We start from the raw sequence: 22,926 nt of genomic DNA, 5'->3' as shown, positions 1-22,926 counted from the left end.
GCAACTTGCTGTCATTGACATGACTTTGAGCAGGGGGGTTGGAGTAGGCATCCTCCAGAAGTCCCTTCCAACTTCAGCTGTTCTGTGATTTTCATGAAAGGATTTAAGAGGGCCACAACAGTAAGTGTGGTTGAAATGAAACAAAACACAGGTGTTGAAAGTCAGAATATTTTTGTTTGTTTGTTTTGGCAGCCAGATTTTTTTCTGTTTCTGCCGGCTTTCTTATGACAGCTTGGGAAGAGGGGAGGTTAGTCTTTGCAACTGCATTGTTCTCTGGGGTTTCTTTGCTTTCTGCTATTAATATCAAGTCTGTGTATGTCTTTATTGTCTGTTGTGTCCTCTCCCCACACCCATGGCAGCAGTGGCGAGGAGTTGAGTACTGTTAACTTCTCTGCAGCCTGGAAGACTGAGCAGCACCAGAGGCTTTTAAGTCAAAGAAATTTTTTAATCTCATATTTGGAAAGGTCATTTTTCAACATCTGTGAAAATGTCGGTTTTTTGTCTTCTTAATGCTGTAAAAACTTAGAATGTGAACACTACACTTGCTCCAACGGTCTCTTTACCAGTGGTGAGAAGGTGTTTTTTTGTTTTTCTGCCTACATTTGACTAAACATACTGAATTAATGAATCCATGCTGTTGTTCTGTTGGTTTTAGAACTACAAACTTCTGTTAGACTAATACAAAATACAGAGGTGAAAAAGGAGCTGAAACAGTTGCGTATGGATTTAAACACACTATTATGTTTAACAGATTACCAACGGAAATATGGCCACAATGAAACCTAGCATTTGAGCTTGCATTACAAAAGGCACCCGATCAGTTTAGTAAGATGGGACTCATTTGTTTTCAACTCTTTATCTTTGGACTTACGAACAGAAAATAAGATGAAAGTCAATGCTATGCTGAAGAAAAATTGGGCAAACTTGGACATGAAATTTAGAGGGCACTTACAAATCTTGTGAAACAAAACTGCAAATTTCACACAGTTGATGAGGATAAAAATACTTGTGTATATTGAAAATTGTCTTGGTTTAGTCCTTGTCTCAAGTTGCCTGGTTGTTGGTTGCAATTTCTGCAGAAGTTCTCAATTCCAGTCTTCTAGCAAGATGGTAGAAGTTATATTTCCCTTTGAACAATACCTCATTTGCAAATGAATAACTGTGTTTTCACAAGGCCATTTGCGTTTTCTGGTAATTAGGACAGCTATTAAATAGTTGAATGGCCACTACTGCACAGGAGCACATATTTATGGAACTATCATTTACCGACGGGAAAGATAAGAGAGTTCTTGTGATACAACTAAATGTTTGTAGTATTACTGTTACAGTAAATCTTTATGATGTACAGATCTTCCCAAAGATACTGCTTAAACCAAAAAAACCCCAACACTCACATCTCTTTAGAGAGGCTTGTGCACATGGAAGTACAGCTTGCCAAATGGCAAGCAAGCAAGGATCATTGTACTATAGACAGTAAGCAACAAATACAACATCTAGTTATGATATGACATTACAGATCATACATAAATTTATAATCTGCATGTGAGACTGATTTTTTTTTTTTTTAAAAAAAAAAAAGCTTCAGGAGAGATCTGGGGAACTACAGATCAGTAAGCCTGACAACTGTACTAAGTAAATCATTCGAAATAATAATGAAGACAACATGGAAAAACATGATATATTGAGGAAGAGTTAAGAGCCTGCTGTGACGGGATGTAATGTTTTGCAAACTCACTGGAGGTTTTTTGAAGGCAAGCACATAAATAAGATCGATCTGACAGAAAAAGTTTACTTGGATTTCCAAAGGGCATTTGACAAGGGCCCCCCAAAGAATTTTGAAGAAAATAAGCAGTCATAGGATAGGGGAAAAGGACCTTATGTGCTTAAAGTAATGACTGAAATATAAGAAATGGAGAATTGGAGTAAATAGCATAGAGAGGGGTCCTGGGTAACAATTCTCCAGGGTTATGTTAATGGAGAATGTTCAAGTTCATAAAGGACATAGAAGAAAAGTGAGCTCACAGACTTTACTGGTGGGTAGTAGGTGCAAAAGCAGACCCTAGCATTGCACAAGGACTTGACAGTGCTCAGCAACCAGATGTTAAAATGGCAGATGAAATTTCCCGTAAATAGCTTCATGTGGTGTATTTGAAGGTGGGGAGGAGCAAGCTTACCTTCGCATCTCAACAGATGAGCTCAGAGCTGACTATTGCCACTAGAAATGGTTAGGAAAGAAAGGAAGAATAATGACTATATTGTTTTAAAAAAAAAATTTGAAATTAATTATTTTATATAGTTCTGCCCCACTCACCCCTAACCCTGTAATTTTCTCAAAAAGAATGTAGTTGAAGTTTTAAGGAAGAGCAAATATGAAACAACTTCTGTAAGAGGAGCAGGATGAATTCATTAGGGTAGAAATGGTGACCAAAAAGTGGTATGACAGAATCCTGCAAAGTGTTCAGTAGCCAACAGGACATAAATAGGGAGTGTTTATTCACTGTCTTTTTTTAGTGCGCACACACACTAAGAGGTATCTAATGAAACTAGCAGCTGATGAGTTGAAAACAGGCAAAAGGAGGTGGTTCTTGACAGAACGTGTAATTAAGCTATAGAATTTCTTGCCTCAGGAATTTAAGGAGGCTAAACATTACATCAGTGCAGAGGGAAACTGCTGTTTCATGGAAGAAGAATAATCAAATGCAAATACCTATTCTTGTTCAGGAAATCCTGTTTCTGTGAACTGGGGGGCTCAGGGAGTATTCTGGGGAAGTATTACTATATATTTATTGTGTTCTTACCCACTTCACTCGGTATCTATTATTGGCTGCGGTTAATGAGAGGGTATTTGAATGGGCATGGACCTTTGGGTCTTGCTCAGTACAGCCATTCCTTTGTTATAAAGCCTGCCCCCCTCCCCTTTTTTTTAAAAATTTCTCTTACTTGTTTTTCAGAATCCTTTCTACTGGTAGCACTCAAAACTTTGGCCCAAAATGGAGCAGTAACCTATTTAAGGGGTGTTTTAGGGCCACTGGCTACATATTTTTCTCTTTGTGTCACCTTGTATGTGCCACCGAAATATAAAATCCCCATGAAGCAAGAGTCATGTTCAGGGCAGGGTTAGGACTGCAGGTACATGTCAGTTGGTGGCTTAATTTCCTGATTTTGGCCTCTTACTGCTGCATAGTACTTTTTGGTCATGTGATGGATGCACTTCTAATCACATTTCTCTCATGCACTTCTCACACAATAGAGGACCTTTAGGAAAAGAGGTGTTTTAAGGAAGAGGCATTTTTGAGTGGGTATTGATCGAACAAATGCATGGTCCGGGCTGTCTGTAGGCTGGGTATTTCTGCTCTCCCTTCAGACTCCTTTGCGGTGATTTTGTATTGCCCTTCCCTCCCCCAGACGTCCTAAGCCCCCCATCTCTCTGTTGTATGTGACCAGCTTATCGATAAAAATATAATTCTTTGTGTCTGTAGTGACTATTGAAATAATCAAGGGACCTCTCTACTTGTAAATGGAGAAGTAATATTAGAGGACATTGTGCTGGACAGAAATACTGCATTTGAAAAGATTCACACCATTTGAAACAAGAGGCTGCTATTTAATATAGCTGCCCTGTTCCTTTTGTTAAGGTGGCAGCTGTGCAAATCATAGAAGACTTTTACTGTTTAGTTCAATCTTAATAGATTATTTTGATTTAGTAGTATACTTTACTGTGTTACTGATTTTTTGAATTCTAAGTCCCCGCTTTCTGTAGAAACATCCCTAAAGTTTAGGCTGAGTTTAGGCAATTAGTAATTAGGCAATTAGACTTAGTAATATATTTTCATCCAGTTACACATCATTTTATGAAGATAAGGGCTTCTGGATAGCTTTCTATATGTGGTTGCAGTATTTTAAAATAGTTCTTTCATATTCAACAGGTGTTAAAATTTGTACAGATGCCAGAAGTGGGGGGGGTTTATTTGAAAGGTGTGCTTATTATTCCTCGAACAGACCTCTAACTCTTGTGCAAGGGGAAAATAGTGACTACTGATGTTTACATACAATTTAAGCTAATTCCAGATGCTAATTTAGGGCAGTGTTGCTTCTCACCTTGTTGAAAGAAAACTTTTCTAGCCTAATCTTTTGATTCAGTGATAGAAGGCGACCATTAGGCATGGTATGCAACAGAAACTTGAGCATTAGCTATTGGGAGACAGGTTGGTGAATGCCAGCTTTGGCTGCCTATACATGAGGTAGTTCTGTAGGCTCCCTTTATAGTCAGTGGAGAGAAATAAGCCCTTTCACTGCATGATTCATCTCGCCCCCAGATGGATGTCTAAATTTGGAAGATGAATTCCACCTGAAGTCCATTACTGCATATAAGAGTCATTAGTTTAAACTAGGGATTTATTTAAAAGGACACTGGCTTGACTGGCATGGCAATTGAGTAGAAGTCTTTTGTTTTCTTCCATGAATTAGGTTTCAGAGATTTAAAATCAGCACTGTAGCCTGTGTCATATTTGGTGTTGTTTGAAGCTGCTCTGCTTTTATGGCAGATTTGAAATTTAACAAGTAGGGTATATTCACATTGCCTAATTTCTAAGCATCTAGCTCTGTGACGCTATCTGACTAGTCTTCTTGCCAGCTGGTTTGATTTTTGGCATGGGGGGGATGATGATGGTGACTAGCATAATGAGTAGAGCAGGGCATATAATGCAATTTTCTTTCTGCTCTAAGCTTTCTTTTAAATGATAGGGATGAAAAAAAATATTTAGGTGTCCTTAAAATCATTGCTCCTCTAGAGGAGCCTGTGTCTCTCCACTGGTTGTACAGGAAGCCTGTGTAAGGTGATCCAGCCTTCAAATTTTCAGGACCAAAAGGTAGGCGGTGTGGGTACCTTCCTTAGTTTTTGTTTCTGTTTGTCTGGAGCAGACACTTGCAATGACTGGTATCCTTCTAAAGTACTTTTCGTGCTGTGCCATGCTTGTTCACTGCCATGCTTGAAAACTCTTCACACACCCCCACCCCCCGCCACTTATTTTTTTTTCCTGTTTATAGGTCTTGATTCCTGTCAGTGGCAATCTCCCGTTTTCTCTTTCTTTCTTTTTGGGAACTCTGCTTTTTATGTCATAGTTTATGGCAACTTTATCTTCTTGATCACACTGATCACATCCTGTCATCAGACTCTATCCTTATAACGGAATCAAAAATAAGAAATTATTATAATCCCATTGCTGTTGTACCACTTCTATTTTTCTATCCTATTAATTATACTTATGTTCAGTTATATATCAAAGGCTGGTGGAGGTCTGTCAAGTTTGTTGTGGTTTGATTTTGTTTTTTTACATTAAAGTGAGTAGTTTTTTTATTTTCTACATCAGCCTGAACAGTCTAGAAAAGTAGTTTGGGATTAGAAAATAACTCACAACAACATTTCAGATTATGTGTATCATGGAAACCTGTATTCTTCAAACATTTTCCTCCACCAGATACAAACACAGGGGGAAGAGGAGTTCTTCACTGGGAGCTTAGGGGAAATCACTGGTTGGAAACTTGGAACTGAAGGATTATTGGGGTTCCTAACTGGGAGAACTGGATGCTGTATAGATATTGTGTGGACTCCTTACTTGTACTGACAAGGATATAAAACAGTTCTTGGCTCTCTAACAAAAATAGCAAAAGGCAGAAGTCACAGCTATGACATGCTACAGGAAGATATGAGGACAGATGCAGCACATCGCCAGCCCTTCCTTAACACTAACAGAGCATTTGTCAAATAGAAATTGCCAGACTCTCCTAGAAAAAAATGCCTTTCCTGCAGGAAGGGACTTAAAAAACCCAGTAGTCTCTACCAGTTGGGAATGGCTGGATAATTCTCCCCATCCTTAGTCTGGCAATTTAATGCTAGATGTTGTATGAGCAGCAAATTCAAACCTGCCAGTTTGTGTGATAAGGAGCAATTGCTGAGCTCTCCACTTGATATCAAGTAGGTCTTTACTTGGGGACAATATCCCTTCTTCATGTTGCGTTACAACAGTATTTGATAGAAATATGAAGTGCTACCTACTCCTTCCCTATAGACTGTTCCAAGGAAGTTACTTCCTCCTGGTTTTTCCTTTCTTCTTACAGTGTGTTTGGGGTTTAGTGCTATATTGTGCAGATCTTACCCATCACCATTGAATTAGACCCATCACCATTGAATTATGCCACTCCTCTGGTGGCTGAAGGTTTCTACTAATACTGCTCAGCCTCAGGGTTATCACTTTTAGTATTATTCTTCGTGAATAGCAGTGGATTCTGGCAGCGAGCAATCCACAAATTGCTCCAAACAGCAGAACCTGTTTTTCAGCAGATTCATTTCGTGTTTAGTTTAGGAGAGTGTTTAAAAATATGCAAAATTGATTCTTAAAGCTAACCTGTGGGATGATAGTATTATATTGCTTCCTGCTTGAAAGATGACGTTTAGAAGCATTAAGTTTATAAAACTGGTGAGGACTTATGGAATTTTTGAAGTTCAGAAGATTTGAGGCTTAGCAAAGAAATCATATTTCTGCTGGATAAGGAACACCTCTAACTTTCTCTCAGATACAGCTTCCTGTTTAAGCTTATGAGAAGTGACAAATAACGAGTTTTTACGTATTTGTAAACCATTAGTTTAGATCAGTATAAGAAGAACCAGAACACTGAAATGAATAAGAAAACCACATAAAAGCACTTAAAATACCTCTCCCCAGCCCTCCAGGAGAGACATGAAACAAGGCTTTCTTCCTTTTCTCCTGTTTTACGGGAACATGATAAAATAGAATTATTTAAAATGTTTTTTTTTTTTAATTTGTTTTCAATAAATACTTGGGTTTATTGAAATTTTCAGTTGGAGCTTGTTCAAATCTGCAGCGAGGTACATATGCTCTTTTAAGCCTGCTGCTTATTTTTGAAGATGAGAAGTTCTGTCATTGCAATGTTTCTATCTTAGGCAGCATTAATTCTCTTTAAATATTGTTAATTTGTTGTTTCTTTCATTATTACTCAAAATTAAATCCTTCTGACCTGTGACCAAAATGTAAACAACTTGTGGAAGTTACTGAGGAATAAGTTGTTTGACATGCACACTTCTGCTGAATCCCCAATATCTTCCCCCCAACCTTAAGTGTTTCTACCTTTAACATTTAATTGAAATGGAAATTGTCCTTCCTTCTGGCAATACTTTTGGAGTCACAAGAGTATTGCTAAAAGCTCTGCTTACTGGTTAGGAACAAGAACATTTGCTACTAAACAGTAGTTACTTTGCCTGAAGAGAATCTTTAAATATATGTTATGTGCTCCTGAAGACAAGGTAGCAGAGTGATTGAAAAACCAAAATGGCCAAGGCATTTTACTTACCTATTTAGAAGAGCATTATCTGAACCTGTCAATAAAAACTGAAGGATGTCTTTGCGCTGTGGTATACCCTATTGCAGGTTAACAGTATTTACCTACATGAAATATGTCAAAACTACTTTCTGTTGCTCTTTTGTTTTTTTAATTACTAATATTCTGCTTCTTTTTTAGAGAGAACTCCTAGCACTCTAGTTGTTGCTCTAGCATCTCTTCACACCCTTCTCTCATCTATTCCTGGTTTATTTTCTGTGCTGTACAGCAGCTAACTTATCAAAGTTATCAGCTGTGTTCTTTTTGCACATCTTCGGAGAGTAGTGACTGAATGTTTTCTACGTGCTGCTGGATGGTTCACTCTTGCATTGTTGCCTGCATGGTAGGGAGTAATCTGAGCTGGGAAATGCTAAATTAGAGGGAAGGCCCATTGCCTAATATGGAAAACCTTTTAAAAAGATGAACAGAAAACTGATGTCATCTTTAATGTATCCTTAGAAGATGTCTGAAGACTTCACTGTTTTTTTTTTGAATTGTATTTTGATAAACCTCCCCATCGCAGGAGATGCTGAGATGGTTCCCTCTTGTTTCACTCCATCAAATAAGAACACCCTCAGGAAAAGTTTGTCTTTTTCATTGACATCTTTTTCAGAAATGCTCTTATGAACTGTGTCTAAAGCCCTTTCAACAGTTTTAAGTGGTAGAGGAAAAATCAGCAGAAAATAAGTCTAAAGGAAAACCAACAACGAATGGGAAGTGAACGCTATGTGGTTTTCCATTACATGCCATCATTGCAGGCTTGGTACACCCCATACAAGTCACTCTAATTGCTAGTCTGGAGCTGGAAAGAGTTGCGTATTTTGATTCCTTAGGCAAATGAAACAACATGAACGTGAGGGAAAGTAACTCCTTGGTTTTGAAAGCAAAGAATTAAGATTTTTCTTGGTTTTTTTTTTTGGTAGCAGGCTCACAAAATCACTAGCAAAGTGCCCACATTTGGAACAAAACTTTTCTGTTGAAGACAGAGGATACACCGACTTTGCAGGAGCCAACCCTCGCCTGGGATGAGTGACTGTAACCTACAAATAAGCCAGTTCTGGCCCCCAGGACAAGAGGAAAGTGTGCGCTTTCCTTCTGCGATATGCTTGCTGAGGTGCAGCAGAAATGTCTTTCTCCTGCAGAACCAGATGAGCTTGGAAGGTAGAGTTGCTGTGTGGCTGAGCTCCATGCACGTTGCAAAACATAGTGCCAGGTGCTTGTAGGGAAGATGATAAACAGGGCAATGGGGTATTGAAGATAAGTGTAAGAAGCCCTGGGTAGGGTAATGGTGAGACTTTTACTGTGTCCTGTTGTCACCATTTTCAGATGCGTGATAGATTTGGGTTTTTTTCCAAATTTGTCTCTCAGCTCCACAATTGGAGTAATCCAGATTAGTTGAGAGTCATGCCTGTTTAATACAGCAAAATGTATCGTCATAGTTCTAGCAAGAAGGATGTGGGCCATACTTTCAGGATGTGGAAATTTCTGCTCTAAAGCAGTACTGAGAAAGACCTGAGAATCATGAGACAGTGGCTGCTGCCAAAATAAATACTAGAATCTCCAATGGGCCTATGTGAACATCATGAAGTTCAACGAGGTCAAGTGCAAGGTCCTGCACCTGGGCCAGGGCAATCCCCAGCATCAGTACAGACTGGGGGATGAAGGGATTGAGAGCAGTCCTGCAGAGGACTTGGGAATACTGGTGGGTGAAAAATTGGACATGAGCCGGCAATGTGCGCTTGCAGCCCAGAAAGCCAACCATATCCTGGGCTGCAACAAAAGAAGCGTGGCCAGCAGGTCGAGGGAGGTAATTCTCTCCCTCTGTTCCACTCTTGAGAGACCCTATCTGGAGTACTGCATCCAGCTCTGGAGTCCCCAGTACAACAAAGACATGGACCTGTTAGAGCGGGTCCAGAGGAGGGCCACAAAAATTATTAGAGGGGTGGAACACCTCTCATATGAAGAAAGGCTGAAAGAGTTGGGGTTGTTCGGCCCAGAGAAGAGAAGGCTTCGGCGAGACTTATTGTGGCCTTTCAATATATAAAGGGAGCTTATAAGAAAGATGGAGCGAGACTTTTTACCAGGGCCTGTAGTGACAGGACAAGGGGTAACAGTTTTAAACTGAAAGAGGGTAGATTTACATTACATATAAGGAAGAAATTTTGTACAGTGAGGATGGTGAGACACTGGAAGAGGCTGCCCAGAGAAGTTGTGGATGCCATATCATTGGAAATGTTCAAGGTCAGGTTGGATAGGACTTTTAGCAACCTGATCAGTGAAAGATGTCTCTGCCTATGGCCATGGGGACTGGAATGAGATGATCTTTGAAGGTCCCTTCCAACCCAAACCATTCTGTGATTCTATGAAAGAACGGTTAAGAAATACCCCTTACCTGGAATACCATGTCTGTTCCTGGTGATCCCTGTTAATGGGAGGCAATGAAAAAACTGGGTGACCTTGGAGAATATGAGGTGAATGGAGTGGTGGGAAAGCCAATTGCTAGACTGGAGTTTAGTGGGACTGCATCAGTCTTGCCAAGGGGAATGTTAGAGAGAGCTGTGATCTACTTACACAGGGAACAGAAATGGGGTGGTGGTAGGGCTCCAAGGCAAAGGTGTAACAAGATTGCTGGCTGGATGTTGGCATTAAATTCAGATGGGACGTGAGGGTTACTGCATTTAAAATTTAGGACTTGTCCAGTGTGGGTGGACTTTCCATAACAGGTCACTTTGAATGAATTTGAGCATGGGTGTACATTCAAAACAATAAAAAAAGATAAATTAATTTAGGGCAGCCTTATGGCCTCTATTATGCAAGATGCCTGACAAGCTGATTAAAGTAATTTCTCCTCGTCTTCTTACCTATGAATACTATTATATTTGTCAGTATAGAAAGCAATATAACAGCAGTAATGATAGCTATTAGGGTAATAATTCTTGTTTAGTTAAAACATCATCCAGCTCTTCCCTTTTATTAAGGGTATTCTTTAGCAGGTGTCATCTTACTTTTTTTTTTAATTTTGCATTTCTTTGCAATTTAATTATACTTTTCACTTGTTTTTATGTATAAAGGAAAACAAGGTATTGAATCATGAAGAACAGTGTGGCTGTAATTGTTTGTACATAATTTTACTTTTTGTTTTAGTCAAAAGGTTGATATTTTCCAGCTGGCTTCTTGAAATTCCTGTTGTTCAGCAAAGAACTAATTGCTGAAGGAGATCTGGGTATGTGGCCCTTGAATAAATGAGCAGCAACATTTTGTCAGTAATTTGATTTAAATACTTTAATTACTGATTTTTGTTAACATGTTAATCATGTCAGTTATATTTAGATAAAATAGCTTGAGAATAAAGGGGAATTTACTTTCAACTTAGGATGACATCTGGCAAACAGTAGCTGGGAAAATTCATCTGTACAAAGCAGGTATGTGCAAATGCAAAGTAACAGTTTGTCAAACACACACCAAATTAATTAAGTCTGAGTTCCATGAGATTCCCTAACAGTGTTTCTGTGCTATAATTTGGGTAGCTATAACAGTCATTTATTAAAGAGTCTTTTTTAAATTCATCTTTTAAGTTGCTGTGACTGTTCCTTTCTTTATATTTCTAAGCTGACTAACAGAGACCAAATGAACTTGCAACTGGATTTTTGCTGATATTCAATTGCTCTATCATCTTAAAATGTAATTGCTACTTCAGCCGTATGTCCAGTTGAGAAGATGAAAAATACCATAGATTCATATTAATTTCAGTATCTCTGAATTTCTGGGAGCTTGCAAATTTTCTAGTCCATTTTTTCAAATGTAGTTTGTGTAGTTGAACTTTGAAAGAAATTACTTCTTAAATTTTCATAGAATTTTTCAGAACAGAAGTGCTGCAAATTGTTCTTCTACCATGTTTTACTTAACTTTTTCTGTAATGCAGATGGCCCTTGGGAAAGTAGTTTGTATGGTTCCTGCAGTGAGACCCAGAAAACAGAATATTGGTTTACTTTAGTTTACTTTAGTAAACAATATGGAAAAGTTGCTTTTTAGATAATTTTGGAGGCATCTTTTTCAGAAATAATATACTTCAATAGAAAACTGAATATATAAAAACGTTCTATGATACCAGGCATACTTTTTGTTGTTTTCCAGGTAGGATTCAATGAAAACAAAATCTTTCTGTTTATAAATCAGTTCCTAAATCCTGTCTGAAATAGGCTAGATAGCTTTGACAAGGTATGACATGCATTTTATTGTAGTCTGAAACAATCTTTTGGCCAGACTTCTTGAATATATCAGACTTTTAATTTTTAAGATAATTGTCATTATTTACAAATAAATAAAAATAGCTATTACACTGAAAAAACTGAATTGTCCTTTTCTACTTGCAGTTATTCATTGACTGTGTTTTTTAACTTTCAAGACAATGGAGCAGCAGTAGTGATGTCTAGACAATATATTGGTTGTTTTGTCTGTGGTATCATCTGTTGTCAGAGAAAATGTCTTTGTGTGGTAAAGGCTTGAAATTGTATGGCTAGATGTTTTAACTCTAAAAATGGTCTCATGTATATGTATTATCTATTTCAGCACATAAAATTGATTTTGCAATTTTTATATTTTAGTTTATCTCTCCCTTGTGCTCTTGACTGCTGGAGTAAAAAAAATTAATCCATCAATGTTGTGTATCCATTTTGCATCATCTGCCTTTAGGTTTGTCAGCAGGTTTTTTGTTGGATGTACAAAAAAGCACAAATTACTTTTTACTCTTTCTGAATATGAACAATATGCTTGAAAACTCACTGAAAATTCAGAATAGGCCCTGAAAATAAACTTTCTTAGAATAAAAGTTCTATTTAGCAATTGGTATGTTTTTAAAATGAACTTTAAACATTTAAATTTGACAAATATGTTCTCTGCTGCATTGTGGAAGTTAGAAGCAGCTCCCTCTGGCTGGTACCCCCAGCTAGGCTCTGTGCCTACTGCAGGTGGGTTTGGGGTGTTGGGTATTTTTTTGTTTGGTTTTTTCCACCCAGCTGCTTCTTTCTTTTGTGCTTTCTGTTGTCTTGTGCACAAGGTGGGCAGCTTCCAGCTGAATGGAGATTTCTCATGTGAGCAACTCTAAGGCAAGGAGGTTGATGATGGAAGTGTGCTGCTTCAGACGCTTGAACAGCTTGGATGAGGAAGGCTTTCTCAGGTGTATCAGACTAAAAGTCAGGCTGCTACAGTCGCACTTGGAAGATCTCAGTCCAGGTCTTAGCTGTGACACTCACCTCCTGTGGGTTTTCAGAAGCCTTGTCTAGAACAGAAAGTTACAATGTTTGAATCTATCTAATTACAGCAATAACTACTTTTATTTCCTTGGATATAATTATTCTGATTTAAACCAAGCAGCATAAACCAATTCAAGTAAAGATATACTGGAATGCAAATCCTGTGCAAATGTTGCATCAACATAGCCACATTAGTTTAAATTAATAAGCTAGGTCACACCTGTAGGACTTTTCTCATGTAGCTGAGTCCTTTGTCTCCATCTGACTGTGGACTTTCTGAGCTACAGATTGATGGAGGTTGGGGAAGTCTCAGTCTGTACTCATCCTGCTCCTCTCATCTTCCAAGGCATCTGCTGCTGGTCCTTCTTCCTACAAAGAGAAAACCTTATTAGTTGTCAGAGTCCATGCCAGGCCTGTGGTGAAGGAGGAGCTTCTGGTTAGAGGCAAAGGCCGCTATTGAAGACGGTATACTGAACTAGATCTTCTTTCATAGAATCGTTTAGGTTGGAAAAGACCTTTAAGACTGTAAGTCCAACCATTAACCTAACACTGCTAAGTCCACCACTGAACTATGTCCCTAAGTGCCTCATTCATACGTCTTTTAAATACCTCCAGGGATGGTGACTCAACGACCTCCCTGGGCAGCCTGTTCCAATGTCTAACAATGCTTTCAGTGAAGAAATTTTTCCTAAAGTTTCTCCTAAAATTTTTCCTTTGATTAGAAGTGTCTTTTAAGTTACAGTAGGCTTGCTTTCTCCCACTTCTAGCCTGTCTTTCCTGAACGCTTACTAGTTTAAAAAAAAACCCACCTTTTCTTCTATGCTTTCATAAAACATCTGGTGAAAGGAAACCTACAATACCTCAGATAGTGTAGGCAAAACTCTGATTATAAATAAGCACAATTTTATGAGTGTGTCTTTTGCAGAGCCAGTATGCATCATCCCCTGACATGATCATTTTCTCCAATATGCTCCTGCATCCTTTGCCTGTCTTTGAAATGAAAAACCACCTCTACAGATTCAGCTGTCCAAATACGCAGTGAGTGGGAGGAGATCCTACATGTTTTGTCCAGATAAAAGGAGGATGTCACTAGAGGGAAAACTGAAGAGTGCTCGCATCTCTCCTGACTTTGCCTCACTGATAATCCTTAATTCCACTTTATTTGTTATAACTTATTGAAGTAGTTAAAATTTTCCTTCAACTTTGTAACCTGACATCCAATGGGACCTTGCAGTTGCTTGATGGGGCCTGGTGTGGATTGGGATGAGGGTTGTACTGCCTGCTGGGGCAGCTCCTTCTCCTACCTGTTAGTTCCAACAAAGACAGGAGGTGTTTCTTCAGGAGAGAAGCCTTTGTCTGAGACCATTCAAATTGGAAGTCTGGAAATCCTCAGTCTCCTTCATAGATACTATGTCCAAAGGCTGATAATATCTGAGCAAGTCTCCCATGTGTAAGCTGTTCAAACCTCAGAGGAACCATGCTTCCATCAAACTTCTTGTCTACAATTCCAAAAAAAAGTCAAGAAATCATGGAATGATATGAAGGATTGAAGGACCTTATTCTTTCTTACAGATTTCTTGCTCATCCTAATTTTCCAGGTAGTGTTTTGAGATCTGGTATTCCCTCAGAGCGCAGTTGTTGTAGTGAACTTGTCAGCCAGGTAACTAGCTCCTCCAGTAGAAGGGTCAGGCTCAATCATTAATGTAATGCAAATTTAAAATCTGATTTCTTTTTAAAAAGTATGAGCTAGAGCAGAAATATGTAATATTTGCAACAGCTTTTAACTCTGAAATACAAAATGTCCAACTAGATAAGCAGTTTTATACTCATTGTTTTTTCTCTCTTTGTGCAGCATCCTCTGTTTGCTACATGGGTTTTGCTAGCTGTAGCTTTATTAGCAAACAAGCTGGGGTTTGTTCTGCTTCTATGAAATCAAAAGCATTATCACAGCAGCCCCAGATTTTTTCCTTGAATTTGTTTGTATGGTCATGTTGAAAGTAGGGTTTGGTCTGTAGAAACATTAGGATCAAAAATTTCAGATTGCATTAGTCAGTAATGAAGAGGATGTTTCTTTACTTTTAAATATAATTTTGGTGTATAGGCAATATAAGGTCTAGTAGTGCTGTTTTATAGTTATTTTTCTGGATAGAACTGCAAGTAGATGTGTGGTAAATACTGAAATTCTAGTAACCTAAATCCTTGCTTCAGTGTCTTTTTTTTAATGCTGCTTCCTTTATCTTCACTTTTTGCTTCTTATTAGATCATTAATTACAAGGTCATGTCAGTTGCACTTTAAATGCATAATGATACAGACTCTCTAAGGTCTCGTTACACTAATGTTATTGCTAATTATAAAACTGAATCCAGTAGAACGTCATTCTTCGAAATGCCATGGGTTGTTCATAGTAAAATAAGCAAACTTTGCAATTTATGACAGCTCATAAAATATAAATTCTATCACATGATAAAACCAGCATAATTTTTAAAAATTGCTTATATTCTGCAAAGAACACACAGTCATTCTTCAGTGTATTTTCCTTTACAAACATGGTGGATTGCTTTGTAGACCAAAAAAAAAGCTTACCCGTATTTTCATACCAAAGCACTGACCTCTTAAAGATGAACTGAATTAGTTGGATGTTATAGTTATTAGCCAAAGGGGTTGTTAGCCTCTTTTCTGGTTGAGTTTGTTTCTTTCAGTCTATGTCACTTCTAATAAATGAGTTTTCGATACCACCTGTTTTGGTGGATGCTCTGCGTTGTTTGCCTAGTGTACGAAAAGCCAGTGTAGGTTGCATGTCTCTGGTGACATATGGAGTCAGCTCTGCACTTGTTTGAGCAAATAGCCAGCTGTCAGCTAATGGATCCATTAGCGAACTTTCCACAGAATATCCTGTCTTCATCATTGCATGAAATTTTAATAACTTTAAATCATTACTTTAGTTGAAAGTTAAGAGGATCTTTTAAAAATACATTTGTTTCACTTTTGAGAAGCGAAGGTGCTTCTTTTCTCGACAGAAACAAGTTATTTTTGTTTTTTTCTAACACTGAGAAGCGAAGATAGAGTAGCAGTGGATATCTTCAATATTTTTTTCATCTTTCTATTAGCAATTTGAGAACCTCAAAATTCTTTTTTATGTTATGAGGCACGGGGTGTTTGGTTTTGTTAGTTTTTGGGTTTTTGTTCGTTTTTGTTTTTTTTTTAAGGCAGGAGGATATTTTCAGTCTTGCTTTATTCTTCTGGAAAGAGTTTTGACTTGCTTGTTCTTCTGACTTGACTCTTTCTTCATAGTGAAAAATTACTTAGGTGCTCTTTTTGTCTGTATGAACAATTTCGGTAATTAAAAGGAATGGTAAAAAGAAATGCTGTGACCCACCCTTCCCCTTAGTGATTTTTTTTCCTTTGCCCTACCTCTTGCATTCAGTTCTTGTGCGGTTTTAGTACCCAGTTTAGTCTAGAGGTTGAAAAGAGAACAACTTCCTACAGTGTCTTTCGCTTTGCGGCATGTCAGAATGGCTCTGTGCGGCTGTTGCTGACAGCCTTACATCATGATGAAGCCTCCAGAAGGCATCTGGGGAAGTGCTGAATCTTAATAGAAGTGAAAGATCAGAAGAATACCTCCAGCTGGCCCCAAAGGGAAACTCCTCATTTTTTTTCCTTGGTTTTTGCTATCAGATCAGTGACAGCAAGTGAAACGAACATGAGGCTCTCCCAGCTTTTGGTCTTCGGGGTTTCAGAGGCTAATCTCTGGCCCTCAAAATCTTGATGCCGATGGGTAGAGTATGGGGGGAAAAGTGACTATGGAGTTTAGAGGCGTCTGCGGACTGCTTTGCTCTGAGGTAGCTAGCTGTAACAGATTGTCAGTTCATCCACCTGAGTTAAAATCATCTCTTTCAAAGAAAGCTCTAGCTTCTTCCTTCATGCCAGTAGGAGACCTTTCTTGAAGCATTCCCAAGAACCTTGTGTCCCAAGGAACCAGTGAGTAGATAACTTCTGTAACTATCAACTGGAAAGAGCAAAGATGCATTGGACAAACGAGTGGTTCCCTTGTGACACCTACCTCTCTAGGGTGGACAGACGAGGCTGCAGACACTGAGGGAACCGTTTGTCAGTATCCTAGGATATGATGGCTCTTGAGGAAAAACTTGTTTTTCTTGGGCTGGTAGGTCATCCTTCTGAAAGGAAGGCAGAAAAAAAAAAAATAACATGAAGACTTTACTGGCCACACTTTTCAGTTGCTGTTGAACGAAGCTTTCCTCATGATCTGGCACTCTGCTATAAAACGAGTTGGGAAGATAAGAGGGCAGCATTGACTTTCTTGGAGCTCTCTTGTTTGGCAGAGGGGTTATTAAGGGTCCTCTGTCATTGTCTGAGGTGTTTGTAGAGTATTAAACTGCAATGAACTTTTGCCCTTTGTATGACTTCTCCAAAAAGCCCAAGTCAAATTAGATGTCACTAAAATCTCATTTGATGACTACTTCCTGGAGTACTCTTGTTCTTCTATTGATTTTTGTGAGCATCCTGCTAACCTTCAGTTGTCCTTCCAGTAATCATTTTAGGTTCTGTTTCTTCTTGAAAACATTCTAACATAGGATTGTTTTCATCTAGAAAGTAAAACAAGGCATCTGTGCTTTTAGTTCATACCTTTCCAAATATGGTTTCCTGATAGACCTGACTCCTTACCTGCCCACCAAACATGTGGGCATGCTGATAAGAACAGGAGAATATTTGTTTCAAAGAAAGAACAAGCTGCTGAAGATACCGGTGTAGTTTGCATCAGACACCAGTCTGATCTAAAATAATTATTTAACTAATAGGAATGGATTAGTGGTTTGTGAATAACATATCTTGGGCCAGCATTTCTTTGAGTAGATGGACTTCTGCAGAGCAAACAGGATCTTCTCATCTGTATCTGTTTCTAAAAAGAGTTCAGTGCTTCAGAGAGAGACAGACATGAATTTTATGACAGAAATGTATTCCTTAATATTTTGTTGCTGGTCAGATGAAGGATGATGAAAATAGTTGTAAGTTATTTCAGTCGCATAAATTTTTAATAACAAATACAGTACAGGAATAATCAAATCCAACATTGCATATCAGCTGCTTAGGGATTTTTTTCTCTATCCAGTAATTTATTACAAGACTAAAGAGTAATAAGTCGTTGATTTGGTGTTTATTTTCCCACATGGTGTGGGCAATCATTTTTCTCTTCCCTACTCTTCACTCTTGGCTTACGTCATCTTCTCATTCCTGTAATTCCTTCTCATAAATGCATACACAGTAATTATAGTAAGTTCCACCTATGATTTTTGACTTCTAAAAGCTAAGGAGTTTGCTTCCTTAATTTTGTTTTGTGGGTATGCAGTTATAAAAGTAGAGCTTTTAAATTTTTGTCTGCCTATTTCTGAATGTCTTCCTCTTTGAAGTGCTGATTGAATCTCTGTTGTTAATCTCTTTAACCCCTGAAAGAAGATTACCTTAACAGTGAAGTGGGAGGGGAGGGGAGAAGCAAGGGAGAGGCTGAATGTATTTCTCTGGAATGAATTCTAGTCTTCAGTAAGGGCTTTTCTTTGCAGTACTCAAGTATAGAATGGTAACTTTTTGCTGCTAACCACAGCTTAAGTGTGTGAGCACGTATGGGTGATACTAGTTATAATTTCAGTACAGGGTAGCCTTGTCACCAGCCATTTGGTCAAATCAGCAATACCAGGGGCAGAATCCAGCGGGTTTACCAGAATTGGTAAATTGGCTTCTGTCTTTTTCTTTTTTTGAATCTTGAAGTCTTATCAGCCTGTTACAAGTTAACCAAAAGCCGGAAGTAACAGAGGAAAAATATTTACACTTGATGGTACAAATGTTCATACCTTTCCCTTTTAATCTACTTTACTAACATAAGTAGTGTGCTGGACTTTTGAATTTTGTATGATGCTCAGCTTTGGTTGAAAGTTGGCAGGGAATCAGTGCTATTAACAGAGACATTTGCAAAGATGGTTGGACTTAGTGCTAGCAGAAAACTTTGATTGCAGTTTTTTAAAGAGAATCAAAGAAATAGGCCTCAGAGTAAGGCAAGAATTTGCAATAGACAGTCACATGGCCAAAAAAAAGTGGTTCAAATGACAGTGTCTATTTGCAGTGGCAGAGAAATTAAAAGGATGTGATTAGGTGTTTGATCTATTTGTATCGTGAATTAATAACTGGCTTTTCTACTGTAGATTTGTAAGGTATTTAGACACATTACATTCTTCATGCATGTATTTGAGTCTCGTTCTGTTAATGTTTGTGTACAATTAATAAGTTGGCAATAATAGTATCAGAAGTAAGAAAAAAAAGGATAAGGTGTGGTTTTGCAATGATTCATTGTTCTGTGTAAAACTCTCAGATGAGATTTGTAAAAATACAGTTATTTGACTTTGCTGCTTGTTTCTGCACCAGTAATTGTACTACATTACAGCATTAGGGGCTGAATTGACAGGGTGAATATTGTTAATTTTTATGAGCAGTAAATTTCATATGGTGTTTCACTGGCTATGGATCTTCTTTCCAGGAACTGATTCACAGTTCTTGAGAAAAATCACAGTATCTTTACTATTGTAATGATTAGTTATACAGAGGGAATTAGTTTCTCTCAGTATGACTGTTAAGACAGTATTTGTTTAGTAAGTTTTACTTCGTTCTATATTTCTGTGTCTAATAGTTAATAAGATAAGAAAGAATTGAAAAGGAAAAAAATAGACACACAATGGGAAACATCATGTTTCCCTAATTGTTAGAGTTCATGGAACTGTAGTTATCAAAAGACATATTTTTAATGTTTTCAGACTGCTGCTGGTTTTTTTGTTTTAACTGAGTCATTAGAGAAGGTGGAGCAGTTGATTTCCTATTTTTATGGAGGTTTCTACTTTTGAAGTTAAAGTAGATTTTAAACTTTTCTTTCCCCCTCAAGAATACAGGAATTTTCATACCAGACTAGTGCTGCATCTGATAGACTCCTGTTTTCTTCCTGATTTGTTTCCCAGCTGGGGTATCAGTTGTCACCACCTGATAAATGGCAGGTGGTGACTTCTTAAGGCACAATCATTTTAATTGTTGGCAACATGTCTCCTCTCTGATTACCTCTGTCAGCGGGTAATAGGTGTCCCCGTGGTAAACAGCTCTGGCACAGTCTGCCTGTAGTGGGAGTTGGTGGCAATCTTGGGCTGTCAGGGCTATAAATTGTCACCTATCCGGGCACAGTTCAGCTTCTAAACTACTACAGATGTTTTAATTACTCTTCTTCTAATTTTTTTTTAATTCTAGTTAGACACTAGAGCTTAACCCTATCCTGTGGCTCTGAATATCCCAGGATTGTTTGTGAATTGTATTTGGGGGGCTGGCAATGGATGAAAACTTCTCTACATCTTTAAAGATAGTAGTGGTATTACCACCAGCAGGTCAGGACCTTATTGCACAGGTGCTTAAAAAAGAAAGAAGGGATGCCCTACTCATTTTCTTTGTGTAATTGCTTTGGATTTGCTTCATATAATCGACGCTGGATTTGTCACATCTGTTTCCCCTTCCACCCTGCTATAGAAGCCTTCAGTGTCTTTTCCTCGTCTGCTGCCTGATTCCCTCTTTTTTTTTCCTTCTTTTTTTTCTTTTTTACCATTTACAGTCCACCAAGGAACTGGGATGAAGAATAATCCAAATGTGCTGCTAGTATGTGATATTGTAAGGGAAAATAATTAGGTCTTCTCTAGTCTGGGAATGGCATAGATTTTATTCCAGAACACTTTTTCATTGGAGTTTATAGTCTGCATGTAGTAGCAATTGCTGGGGTTTGTTTTGTTTTTTTTTTAAACAGTAATAAATCAGCATTTTTGGTAACCTTTTGGGAATCTTCTGTGTTAACAATCAAAAGATGCAACATGGAGATGAACTCTTTTTTTTCCTCTCATTCTCACAGAAGCAACCATGGGGTGCATTAAAAGCAAAGAAGATAAAGGTCCAGCCATGAAATACAGAACTGATAATACTCCAGAACCTGTTATTTCCCATGTCAGCCATTACGGATCAGACTCCAGCCAAGCAACACAGTCACCGTCAATAAAGGGATCAGCAGTTAATTTTAATAGTCACTCCATGACTCCTTTTGGAGGGCCATCAGGAATGACACCCTTTGGAGGAGCATCATCTTCATTTTCAGCAGTGCCAAGTCCATATCCTAGTACTTTAACAGGTAAGTGTTACATAAAACGATGTTGCTATTATTATTATTATTACTTATTATTAAAGCTTGACAGTCATATTAAAAAAAAATACTATGACTCCTTGCCACACAGAAATAAATTGCAAATTTAAAATAAATTGCCTTTTAGGGATTTCTGATTTTCAGTATCTTTACTGCTCAGATAATAATTCAGCCCATATTCACTAGTGACTGGGGCTTAGGGGTTGGGTGTTTCGGCTTTGGGGGCGCATTTAGGATCACAGCACAGAGAAATTTGAGACTTATTAAAGGCAGTAATGGGAACAGTTGATAAAATTGTGTTAGAAGTTCTAAGCTGTTGAAGGGGTGGATGCACATGGGATAATAGCTTCAAACTTTTGTAGAGAGTTGCAAAATGAAAACACTTCAAATTCAGGAAATTGATATTTTAAACTGACTTTCAGACTTACTGGATTAGCTGCAAATTACTTATATTAATGCAACATTGAATCTGTTAATCTATAAAGCTAAACAGGATATGCCGTATATTCTGTGTACTTTACTATATGAACAATATGTGTGAAATGAAAAAGCAGAATTCTCATTGGTGGTCATATTAAAACCAAAGTTGAAAATATAAAAATAGAATTTACAAGGTGTAGAGACCTCCTTGGCTGAGATATAAAGTCTCTGAAGGTACAACATTTTAAAGCAACATGCACATTTGATGTTATAAACCTGCCTTTATATCAAAATCTTAAAACTTCATTACAAAAAATACTGATTTTCTGCACATGGCTAATTTCAGTAGTTTTGCTGGATATTTTTGAGAGGAAGCTGTAATTTATTCTTTTTTTTGAGAGAGAAAAGAGTAATTTATTCTAGAAGCTTTGCACAGACACTTCACAAAACATGGTAAATAATTCCTTATTAGTATATTTCTAGTTTTTCCACAAACCTCTAATGTTAGCACAATTACAGTGCTTAAATATTTGCTTCATTACAGTGGCATTTAAAATCTTTTAAACACAAGAAATTTTGAGATCCATGAAAACCCACTGTGACCCTGACATTATGCAATTCAGGAAACCAAGTATGAATTGTCAGATAATGATTGTCTTGTATTCCCTTTTTGGGAATTCATTACGAACCAAATAATTAAAATGATCATCTATCCTGTCTCAAAATTTTTGAGTCAGTAATCCCCGTTTTGGATGAACATATGCAGAAATGAAATAAAGGCAGCATTTCTTTTTTATTCATTAGCTCCACTGAGGAAAGTTTATCATGCTTCATCTCCTCCAAGAACCTCTATGTATTTCTTCTTACTAGATCTGGTTCTTTATTGATGTGGGAATCTCCATCAGTGTGTGCAGGCAATCCTGGGTATTACCAGACATCAAGGATGTAGCCCCCCAACAGGTGCCACAAATCCTTTGCTGCAGAGGCCAGAAGGGATGTTCTCTTGCCTGTCCCTGTTCCTGCTGGTAGTTAAGCATGTTATATCTTGGGCCAGAGTCAACAGGAGAGATTTCTCATGAAAAGATGTCTAATATCAGTGTGAATTCAGTTATCAGCAGGCAGGCTGATTTGGGTGAATGCTCCCATTGTTTTGCGATCAGGTAAAATGATACTGTATATGTAATTATTCCTCCTTATTTTGTAAAACCAGCCCATCCACAAACAAACACACTTGAAAAATAAATAAGTAAAAAAAATTGCACCAGCAATTGTTTGGTACATTCAGTACCGATTTTCAGATCAACCAGATTTGGGTGTTTTTGTGAATGACTAAGATGACAAACTTCATCTGGCTGTAAGCTTTTTGTATTTGTGACGAATAAAACACTGGATCGCATTCTGTGATCCTTTGTTTCACAAGAGAGGAGAATAGATGGGCTTGTCAAACAGGACATAAGTGTCAGTAGTCCATCAGTGTTGTCTGACAAGAGGATGATATGATTGTCATCATGGCCTGTAGTGAGGCTGAAAAGGGTTGAGCCATCTTTTATTCCTCTAGAGCAGAAAAGGAGAAGTCTGAGTTAGTCACACTGCTCCTGTATTACACATTCTCAGTCATCAGATACTTTCAG

The 22,926-nt window shown here is 38.0% G+C and overlaps 1 protein-coding gene across 1 annotated transcript in view; it reads left to right on the top strand.

Annotated features, from left to right (window-relative positions):
- YES1 (YES proto-oncogene 1, Src family tyrosine kinase) overlaps positions 1-22,926 on the top strand; it is a 53,482-nt gene that overhangs the window by 14,769 nt on the left and 15,787 nt on the right. Inside the window, exon 2 of the mRNA XM_059815891.1 lies at positions 20,591-20,863. Within this exon, the coding sequence (XP_059671874.1) occupies positions 20,599-20,863 (265 nt within the window). The 5' untranslated portion in view covers positions 20,591-20,598. The remainder of the gene's footprint in view (positions 1-20,590; positions 20,864-22,926) is intronic.

Source organism: Gavia stellata, chromosome 3 (assembly GCF_030936135.1).
Source record: "Gavia stellata isolate bGavSte3 chromosome 3, bGavSte3.hap2, whole genome shotgun sequence".
NCBI lineage: Eukaryota > Metazoa > Chordata > Aves > Gaviiformes > Gaviidae > Gavia > Gavia stellata.
Note: the sequence above shows the minus strand (reverse complement) of the source record. Positions and strands in the feature narration are given on the sequence as shown.